At 53.0% G+C, this 10,444-nt stretch overlaps 3 protein-coding genes and 1 pseudogene across 3 annotated transcripts; 3 read left to right on the top strand and 1 right to left on the bottom strand.

The window, feature by feature from the left end:
- Nucleotides 1-141: 141 nt before the first annotated feature.
- LOC128270369 (nose resistant to fluoxetine protein 6-like) lies at nt 142-2,357 on the bottom strand. The gene is made up of 4 exons (XM_053007767.1): nt 2,312-2,357; nt 2,083-2,253; nt 1,664-2,009; nt 142-1,594 (listed from the first exon to the last, which is right to left on the bottom strand). Exons 1-4 carry the CDS (start codon nt 2,355-2,357, stop codon nt 142-144), a joined length of 2,016 nt encoding a protein of 671 aa, XP_052863727.1.
- Nucleotides 2,358-3,890: 1,533 nt separating this feature from the next.
- On the top strand, nt 3,891-5,120 carry LOC128270368 (lipase 3-like). The gene has a single exon (XM_053007766.1). The coding sequence runs from the start codon at nt 3,891-3,893 to the stop codon at nt 5,118-5,120; it is 1,230 nt and encodes a 409-aa protein (XP_052863726.1).
- Nucleotides 5,121-6,155: 1,035 nt separating this feature from the next.
- On the top strand, nt 6,156-7,370 carry LOC128270366 (lipase 3-like; annotated as a pseudogene).
- Nucleotides 7,371-7,638: 268 nt separating this feature from the next.
- Nucleotides 7,639-8,952, top strand: LOC128272889 (lipase 3-like). Its single transcript, XM_053010772.1, has 2 exons — nt 7,639-8,346; nt 8,413-8,952. The coding sequence occupies exons 1-2, from the start codon at nt 7,639-7,641 to the stop codon at nt 8,950-8,952; spliced, it is 1,248 nt and encodes a 415-aa protein (XP_052866732.1).
- The last annotated feature ends 1,492 nt before the right edge of the window (nt 8,953-10,444 follow it).

The raw sequence follows: 10,444 nt of genomic DNA, 5'->3' as shown, positions 1-10,444 counted from the left end.
TGTCTTAGGAAAAAAAACAGCAACAAAACTCGTATATCCTTATGATAGTAGAAAAACGTTGTAAAGGTACACAAGTGGATACGAATAAAGTAATGTAATTTTTTTAATAAAAAAGAAACACTCACAAAAACGTACGCTCACTCACATTTCTTTACGCTCCTCTTCGTTCGCACCAGAAGAAGCGGTGGTCGCAACCGGCTTCGAGTGACCCCGGTTCGGTCTGAATAGATATTTTTCCAATCCGAAGAAAGGATACTCGAAGGCAATGCACCACACGGTTCCGACGAACGCACTGATGCAAATCAACCCGAACGCCGTGTAGAACAGATTGACGATGCTAAAGTGAACCGGGTCGCGCAGGACTAGCGTGAGGGTGACCGCTTGGATGGCGATATGCACCAGGTACATGGAGTAGGACAGCCGGGAAAGTGGTTGCCACAGCGGGCAGCCAAGAAACCGATCGACGATCCCACCTTGACCGTTGATGCACACGAAGATGACCCACATGACGGCGAAGGCCCAGAAGCTGCGGTGTAGAGACTCGTAGAACGCATCGGCCACCAGCGCGATGCGCGTATAGTCACCGATGTAGAGCTGCTTCAGTGCGTATCCGGTCACGACGAGGATCACGGCCGTCAGCAGCCATCCGGCTGCCAGTGCCACCGTCGGTAGCTTCACCGGTGCCGATCGCGTACGGTGCAGCAGATAGCCGAAAAGTACCCCGAACAGCCAGACACTCATGCGGGCATGGGTCGGATGGTAGGCTTTGCGTGGCATCAGTCCATCACCCGGCGGAGCCGAACGGTTCAACCGGTATTCGTTCACCATGAAGGTGGCGAAAACGCAACTGATCGACAGCAGGGCAAGCAGGACGATCGCCGGCACGAACCGTTTACCGTAGCGCCACAGCGGATAGATGAGTAGCGGCGAGACCACATAGAGCTGCATGTCCACCGCAAGGTACCATGTGTGCGCGAAGCACATCGACGTGTAGTGCGAGTAGTTCTGCACGTACAGCAGGGCGCCCCACCAGCTTTTATTGCACGCCGTCAGCAGTTCACTGGCGACCAGTTTATAGAGCAGCCCTTCGCCGAACCAATCCACGAACGCAATGCCAAACAGCACCAGGGCCGCATAGGCGGGCGTCAGGCGTACGATCCGATGCAACCACAGTTCCAAGACGTTCAACCGGCGCGCTCGTTCCAGCTCGCGCAGCATCTTCATCGACACCAGCATGCCGCTGAGCATGAGGAAAATGTCGACCGCTTTACCGCCCAGCCGGTGGAACAGCACTCCGAAGTAGCTCTCGGCGTACTCCTGACGGACGGGGCTGTTGAACGTCGGCAACCCGAGCGCTGAGTCGTGCACGTGATTGACGATAATCCACAGCATCGACAGCGCCCGGATGCCGTTGACACACTCGAGCACACCGTCCTTTCCTTCGGCCCGAGGCGTTATGCGAAGCACGTGACCCAGGTTTGTGTAGGCCGAGAAGCGCTTCACGAATCCGGGTACCTGCTGGCGGTGGTGAATAAAAAGGAGCTCCACTACCGTCGCCAGCAGCAGCAAAGCGCCGTAGGCCGAGAAAAGAACGCTAAAAAAGGAAGAAGATCGCGGTTAATCGTGGCCCCGGAAGTGAATTCGCTGCGCGGAAGTTACTTACATCGCCACGATTGTAACCGCCGGAAAGGGACGGTGCTCGTCGCGATAGCAGAACATATCGAGCTGTGGTCCATTCACGACCATCATCTGATTGGCCGCAAAGTACGCACCGGTAAGATCGGCCACCAACGGTGGTTCGCACGTGTCCGGGATGCAGACCCCATACTGCAGGGGAGCCGGCACCGGAATGCCGGCCTGGCTCAGATCCACATACAGCGTGCAGTGCTGACCGCGCACCATCGTTAGGGCACCCTGGTGCACCAACCGGCGGCACTGGTCAAAGTTACCGAACGCGAACACATTCCCGAACAGCACACCAGCCGGATGTTTGCCCCACGAATCGAACACTAGCGGAGAGATCGGAGAGTGAGGCATCAAAACCGTATGACCGGTCAGTCTGTCTTCTCGATCGACACTTACTGGTTAGTGCCCAAGCTTCGCCCGAATCGAACGATGCCGCAAAGACACCGAGTTGATTGAGGCAAGCATGATCGGTTACGCTCGTTGCATTCCAAGTGGCCGAGACCTGCATCAGATGGTCCAGCAATCCGTACGGAATCTGGTTCAGTACCGTCAGCTGGGCGACAGTAGCTACAGGCAACACCCCAACGAGACTAAGTAACGCACAGAAAATGGTATACGACCCTACCGTGGGGCGATTTAGCGGACACAGCATTGCTGGGTGTTGTAAGCATCTGTTCCAAAGTCTTACTGAGCTTTCCGAGGGCCATCATTCCGCGGAACAATTGCCTCTGGCCTACGCAAGCATCAGGCAATCGGATAAGATATTGTCCAATCGCGCTGCTCATTACGCGATACTAGCCGCGATATGGGCACCGCGTGAGCGAGGCTGACGACGTGTGAAAGTGGACGCGTTTAAATCTACGCAATCCTATCGCAAACAGTTCCTAATTCCAAAAAATCTGTGAATAGGTCGTCTGAATGAGATATGTTTCCCTGCAATAATGTGTTAACGAAACAGGAGCTACCTATATCGTTTGATGACTATTTTTTTTAAATCGCTCGAATATTTGTCCTTATCTCTATGTTTTATCGCACCTTATTTGCGAGGGTAAGCTTTTGTTCATTGTCACCAGATTTAAAATAACATGCTGCGAAAGGATGACTCTTTATTTTAAGCTGCTCGAATGTATCCTTCAAACTGTGAGGTCTACAAGGATAGATCAACCTGCGTACAAATACGTTACCATATTGTAATGGCAAAAAAGTTTAAGGTTTGAATTTTAATGATTCTAGAGAACTGTTTGAATGCCAAACCAACGTAGTGCGTTAAGGTACAAATATCAGGCCATAGGGGACTCACAGCAGACTCTCTTCGTATCTTCGCCATTATGTAGATCTTATGTTAAATATTCGCGCAGAACCACGATAGCATGATACCACCGGGGACACAATACCTTATATCGAACAAGATCTCTTGAACAGGAAAGCAGCAAATGTTGCAGGTTACCTGCTGCTCCAGGTGCTCCGAAGAACTCTTATCAATCTCGTCGACTCACGTCACGGAACACAGTCGAAGCCTTCGCCTTATCGCAATGTAATCTGTGGCGGGTTCCATGATGTCCACAACAACTACCAGGCCCCCAGGGTACCGAGCAACTTACTTCATTTGTTTGATAAGATAAGAAACGGGCTCCGGATTCCACTTTCCGCCGTGGAGAGTTTTTGCACGCTTTTTTCTTCTCCCCGATTGCGCTCCTATCAAGCGCTACTGATAACCAATAAAAAAAGCGTACCTGTTGATCAGAGTAGGCCGATTAAAAGTTAAAAATCAAAACAAACAGAGTGGTGCGTGCGTAAGAAACGACATTGAGATGGCCGTTATGGGGTCAATTGGGAGAATAAAGTCGTAGTTAACGTAACCACAACTAATCGTAATTCTATCGTTGATATTCTAACTCTATGAGGGATTTTGTAAACTCCAGCTGGTGGTTCATAAAAAAACCGCACGCTCCAAAGGTTTCGGCCATGACTAGGCCGTTTGGTTGTTTTGGGCCTAAATTTAGGCTCCGGTAATCCACTAGGAAGCTGCCTCGATAAGATTGCAATCGATTTGGCCCCCTCTGCTGCTGCTGCTGAATGCTGACAGTGGTTGGATGCGACCGGACCGTGGGGCGACTGTCTATAAAAGTGCATGGCCCGAGCGCCGGCGAAGGCAGATAAAAAAGTGTACTTTACTAGGAATCGTTCTTAATCGGGTAAAGCAAATGACCCGACTGGAAGTCGCCTTACTAGCGGTGGTGCTATTAGCCGGGGCGGTTACTGCAGGAGTTCCCGTCCCCCGGGAGCCGTTCCTGCGACTGGCTCACGATGTGCCGGCCAACTTTACCGCCGACATTATCCTGCGCGATGGCTACTTGCTCGAGCGGCACCAGGTGACCACGGCCGATGGTTACATTCTGACCATGTTCCGCATCCCTGGCAGTCCGGCCAATCCTCCGCGGGTCGGTAAGCATGTGGCGTTCCTGCAACATGGACTGCTTAGTTCGTCGGCCGACTACGTCATCCTGGGACCGGGTCGTGCTCTCGCGTACCTGCTCGTTGACGCCGGGTACGACGTGTGGCTGGGCAACGCCCGAGGCAATACCAACTCGCGACGGCACGTCTTCCACGACCCCGATGGGCGCAACACGGCCTTCTGGGACTTTAGTTGGCACGAGATCGGATACTTTGATCTACCGGCCATGATTGACTACGCGCTCGGACACACCGGTCAAACGTCGCTGCAGTATGCGGGTCATTCGCAAGGAACTACGTCCTTCTTCGTGATGGCTTCGCTCCGGCCGGACTACAATAAGAAGATCCGCTCGATGCAAGCGCTGGCACCGGTCGCCTTCATGAGCAACCTGCGGTCCCCGTTCGTGCGTGCGTTCGCGCCCTTCGTCAACCAGCTCGAATGGATCATGAACATGCTCGGAGTGAACGAGTTCCTGCCCAGCAGCGAGATGTTGACTATCGGTGGACAGCGCCTTTGCCAGGACGAGTCACCTTTCCAGGAGGTGTGCGCCAACGTGCTGTTCCTGATCGGCGGCTTCAACTCTCCACAGCTGAACCGCTCGATCATTCCGGCCCTGCTGGAGAACGCTCCGGCGGGTGCTTCGGTGAATCAGCTAGTCCACTACGGTCAAGGCTACAACACGGGCTTCTTCCGCCAGTACGACTTTGGGCTAACGCTCAACCTGATCCGCTACGGATCCGTCCGCCCGCCAGACTATCCGCTGCACCGTGTGACCGCGCCGGTCGCGCTGCACTTCAGCGATAACGACTGGCTCGCCGGTGTACCGGACGTGCGCGAACTGAACTCGCATCTGTCGAACTCGATTGGATTGTTCCGTGTGACCGATCCGCGCTGGAACCATCTCGACTTTGTCTGGGGCACCGACGCAAATTCGTTCGTTTACGAGCGGGTGATTAGCTTCATGAATCGGTACAATTGATGCGGATATCTGCTGATGACCAGTGGGGGTCTGCCGCTGATAGGACCGCGGGGATTAATAAACACCAAATGTACTAGCTTTCACCTGTGGTCTCTGCTGGTGGCGTTTGTTCGAAAATAAGGCCCGATAAGATACTTCCGTGTGTGAGGTAGCGTTGGTCCTGATTACGGGTTCAGATTGCGGTGGGTCCGGAGATTAGAGTGATTGGACCGACGCCACCTTTTATAAAGAAGTTTGGGGGTTCTATGACCACAGTTAGAATAAACGTCTGTAGCTCTCGTTTATTAATCAACGACTCTCATCTCAGGTCGATGTCTACTATCAGAAGGATTGACCACCTGTACGAGCACAGTTAATACAGGACCACCACGCTGAGTATGATGCTGAGCAGTGGAAGTACGTGGGCCATTCTGGCCCTGGCCAGTGTGCTGGCACTGGCGGAGCAATGAGTTTTTGTTTTTACTGTCGTGTGTAGCGTAGTCAATTTCACGACCACAAAATATCTGCATGTTGCGAATGATTAAATAACTGTGTTATTTTCTCGGCATAACTCTAATCACGATTTTTAAGTTCGTGTTTTTTCCACTCTTATCACAGACTATCACTCAACCGACTCCGTACGGCTGCGCTAATTATAGGTTGTGCTCGAAATCACGTGTTGTCTAACTCGGTAGCAAATCGAGAGTTGGTTTATTTTCCAAATTCTTTGGTTATATCGGTTTACAGGTTATCGGATTAACTCATACTGAGTCTATTTGTCGCGGCTGTCTATTTGTCGCTGTGAGAGGACATGAGATTGGATATTGGGTGTCGTCACTACTGGTCATAACTATATTTAGGCTCCGGTAATCCACTAGGAAGCTGCATTGATAAGATTGCCATCAATTTGGGCCCCTCTGCTGGCGCGGAATTGGACAGTGGTTGGATGCGACCGGACCGGGGGCGACTGTCTATAAAAGTGCATGGCCCGAGCGCCGGCGAAGGCAGAGAAAAAAGTGTACTTTAATAGAGATCGTTTTTAATCGGGCAAAGCAAATGACACGACTGGAAGTTGCCTTACTGGCGGTGGTTCTTATAGCCGGTGCGGTTACTGCAGTAGTTGCCGTTCCCCAGGAGCCGTACGATATGCCAGCCAACTCTACCGCCGACATTATCCTGCGCGATGGCTACTTGCTCGAGCGGCACCAGGTTATCACGGCTGATGGCTACATTCTGACCATGTTCCGCATCCCTGGCAGTCCGGCCAATCCTCCGCGAGTCGGTAAGCATGTGGCGTTCCTGCAACATGGTCTGCTCTGTTCGTCGGCCGATTGGGTTATTTTGGGGCCGGGCAAGGCTCTCGCGTACATGCTTGTTGACGCTGGATACGACGTGTGGCTAGGTAATGCCCGTGGCAATACCTACTCGCGGCGCCACATCTTCCACGATCCGGATGCGCACAATACGGACTTCTGGAACTTTAGTTGGCACGAGATCGGATATTTCGATCTACCGGCCATGATTGACTACGCGCTCGGGAACACCGCCCAAACGTCGCTGCAGTATGCGGGTCATTCGCAAGGAACTACGTCCTTCTTCGTGATGGCTTCGCTGAGGCCGGACTACAACAAGAAGATCCGCTCGATGCAAGCGCTGGCACCGGTTGCCTTCATGAGCCACCTGCGATCCCCGGTGGTGCGTGCGTTGTCGCCCTTCGTCAACCAGATCGAGTGGATCATGAACATGCTCGGAGTGAACGAGTTCCTGCCCAGCAACGAGATGTTGGCTCTCGGCGGACAACGCGTCTGCCAGGACGAGGCACCCGTCCAGGAGGTGTGCGCCAACGTGATCTTCCTGATCGGCGGCTTCAACTCAGCGCAACTCAACCGCTCGATCATTCCGGCCCTGCTGGAGAACGCTCCGGCGGGTGCTTCGGTGAATCAGTTGGCGCACTACGCGCAAGGCTACAACTCGGGCCGCTTCCGGCAGTACGACTTTGGATTACCGCTTAACCTGATCCGATACGATGCCGTCCGCCCGCCAGACTATCCGCTGCACCGTGTGACCGCGCCGGTCGCGCTCCACTATAGCGATAACGACTGGCTCGCCGGTGTGCCGGACGTACGCGAACTGCACTCCCGTCTACCGAACTCGATTGGACTGTTCCGGGTATCTGATCCGCACTGGAACCATCTGGACTTTGTCTAAGGTACCGACGCAAATTCTTTCGTTTACGAGCAGGTGATTAGCTTCATGAATCGGTACAATTGATGCGGATATCTGCTAATGGCGATTCGGCTGCCGGTGGGGGTCTGCCGCTGATAGGACCGTGCGGATTAATAAAGACCAACTGTACTAGCTTTCACGAAAATAGGGCCCGATAAGATAGTTCCCTGTGTGAGGTAGCAATGGTCTTAATTTCGGGTGCAGATTGCGGTGGGGCCGGAGATTACAGTGATTGGAACCTACGGCACCTGGCGTATAAAGAAGGATTAGCCACCTGGACGAGCACAGTTAGTGCAGGACCACCACGCTGAGTATGATGCTGAACAGTGGAAGTACGTGGGCTATTGTGGCCCTGGCCAGTGTGCTGGCACTGGCACAGGCTTCTACGATCCGCGACGTGATTGCGTGGCGTGCCGGCAACGGACCACAGCCGCTCGATATCTCCAAGCTGACCGCTGAAATCGTCGTCAACGATGGGTACCTCCTCGAGGAGCACCAGGTGACGACGGCCGATGGTTACATTCTGACCATGTTCCGCATCCCTGGCAGTCCGGCCAATCCTCCACGCAACGGCAAGCACGTCGCTTTTGTTCAGCACGGTCTGCTCTGTTCGTCGGCCGATTGGGTTATTCTGGGGCCGGGCAAGGCTCTCGCTTACATGCTCGTTGACGCTGGATACGACGTGTGGCTGGGTAACGCCCGTGGTAACACCAACTCGCGGCGCCACATCTTCCACGATCCGGATGCGCGCAATACGGACTTCTGGGACTTTAGTTGGCACGAGATCGGATATTTCGATCTACCGGCCATGATCGACTACGCGCTCGGGCACACCGGACAAACGTCGCTGCAGTACGCCGGTCACTCGCAGGGCACCACTTCTTTCTTCATCATGACGTCACTGCGGCCGGAGTACAATCAGCGTATCCGGTCGATGCATGCCCTTGCCCCGGTCGCCTTCATGAGCAACCTGCGGTCACCGTTCGTGCGTGCGTTTGCCCCCTTCGTGGACTCGCTCGATGTAAGTCAAACCTGTGGGTTAAGCCTTTGAATTGGTACTTATACCGTGCCATTTGCTCCTTTACAGTGGATTATGCGTATGTTGGGTGTGAACGAATTTCTGCCCAGCAGTGACATGATGACGCTCGGCGGCCAGCTGCTGTGCCGCGACCAGGCCCTCTTCCAGGAGGTGTGCGCCAACGTGCTCTTCCTGATTGGCGGCTTCAACTCACCCCAGCTGAACCGCACCATGCTGCCGACCATTCTGTCGCACACTCCGGCGGGCGCCTCCGTCAATCAGCTGATCCACTACGCGCAAGGCTACAACTCGGGCCGCTTCCGTCAGTACGACTACGGACTCGCCCTCAACCTCATCCGCTACGGTTCCATCAGCCCACCGAACTATCCGCTGAACCGCGTGACCGCCCCGGTGGCGCTCCATTACGGTGACAACGATTGGCTGGCGGCGGTGGTCGATGTGCGTGAGCTGCATGCCGCCATCAGCAACTCGATCGGTCTGTTCCGGGTGTCGGATCCCAACTGGAACCATCTCGACTTCACCTGGGCCATCGATGCGGACTCGCTGGTCTATCGGCGCGTCATCAGCTTCATGGATCGATATAACTGAAAAGAAAGAGGCGGGTGAAAAAGAACCGGGACACCGAAGGCGAAACACGACGAGTCATGTCTTTGTCTTGCGAATCCGAAACCCATGCCTCCCCGGCCTGGTTTTAATTAATGTCCCCACCGCCCCAAACCGCGAACCGAAGATGTCTCCACCAGTCGCCATGGAACGCATACAAGCAGACGGTCGGCACGGCTATGTACCCTGGCAGCACTGAGGGGGGCCCATTCTTAGATCGACAGCCGTTGGCGCGTCGTTGTACATAACCGATTTTCCCCCTTTTACTCAGGCGGACACGACTCCGGTAAGCATCATCTTATCGGATCAGCGGTGAACGCGACGCACGGTGCCATACTCGAGAACTGGCTGGCCGGCCGGCGGGCGGGTTGGGGAATTGTGTCTTCCGAGACATCGGAGTGGCCTGCTATTTCGCTAGGACTTCTTTCGTTCTCTGGCAACCGGGTTGGGCCTCTATGTACTCGCAGCCCGAAGCGGGCGACCTGCTCTCCTCTTGGTGAATCTGCGCTCCGGGTGAAATCTTGACTTAATGAGTAACGCACTAACACACACACACACAACGGGCTGGGAAAATTTCTTGGCCCTAACACACTTGCACAGTCTTAACGCGGTACGTTTCAGCAGGGCATGCCGATGACTAATTAGAAGCAGAATAATTAATTAGTCTTGATGCCGGCGGCAGGCTTGCGGGCTTTCATGGTGCGTTGCATGAGAACTTTGCCGATAGAACCGGCAAGGTTAGAAGTCAGCCATCAAGAAAGCGGACACCTGCTTGGGGAGCTACTTGGGTTACACAGTAACGAGCAACATTGGCTAATGGCCGTTGCGAAATTTGAATGACTATCGAGAATCAACATAGTTTAAATTCGTTATTAATTCAGTATTAAAGGGTGAGCCACGTAAGCTGCACTTTTTCATTTGGCTATAAAAAATGACTTAATATTTTTCGATGCTTGAACTTTTATTTGAAAGATACATTCTTCATTTTTTTTAATGAAAAACAATTTTGGTCAAATGTCCACCACAATAGGTTTGGCAGTAGCCCATTCGGTCGACCTTTTCTAGAGTACATTTTCGATTGTATCTGGTCTTATTTCGGCAATAGCAACTTGAATTAGGGTTTTGAGGTTGTCAATAGTTACTGTTTTGTTCGCGTAACATAAATATCGATTATGGCTGTCGCTGTATGGCACGTAGCGCCGTCCTGTTGAAACCAAATGCCGTCCAAGTTCTCAGCTTCAATTTCGCCTAGGAACCAATCAGCCAAAATCCGCACCAAACAGTCTCTCGTTTTGGGTGCATTGGCTTCTCTTGCAAGATCTGTGGGTTTTCTGAACCACAATACTGCTTATTAGCATAGACAACGAAGTGGAAATGAGCTTCAAATAGCTTTTGACGAATGAGTTGACGACCTACCACTTTGGAAATGAATTTTTCATTCTGCCCAACCAAAAGAATTTTCTGCAACATAATGAGT

This window comes from Anopheles cruzii, chromosome 3 (genome assembly GCF_943734635.1).
Source record: "Anopheles cruzii chromosome 3, idAnoCruzAS_RS32_06, whole genome shotgun sequence".
NCBI lineage: Eukaryota > Metazoa > Arthropoda > Insecta > Diptera > Culicidae > Anopheles > Anopheles cruzii.
This window is presented reverse-complemented; position numbering and strand designations above follow the sequence as displayed.

Bases quoted from the DNA above. Each gene is read 5' to 3' on its own strand.
- LOC128270369 (XM_053007767.1), bottom strand. From the start codon at position 2,357: ATGCTTACAACACCCAGCAATGCTGTGTCCGCTAAATCGCCCCACG. The intron at 2,254-2,311 runs GTAGGGTCGTAT...TGTTGCCTGTAG, and splicing joins GTCCGCTAAATCGCCCCACG to CTACTGTCGCCCAGCTGACG. The intron at 1,595-1,663 runs GTAAGTAACTTC...TTCCTTTTTTAG, and splicing joins GCGGTTACAATCGTGGCGAT to CGTTCTTTTCTCGGCCTACG.
- LOC128270368 (XM_053007766.1), top strand. From the start codon at position 3,891: ATGACCCGACTGGAAGTCGCCTTACTAGCGGTGGTGCTATTAGCCGGG.
- LOC128272889 (XM_053010772.1), top strand. From the start codon at position 7,639: ATGATGCTGAACAGTGGAAGTACGTGGGCTATTGTGGCCCTGGCCAGT. The intron at 8,347-8,412 runs GTAAGTCAAACC...GCTCCTTTACAG, and splicing joins CCTTCGTGGACTCGCTCGAT to TGGATTATGCGTATGTTGGG.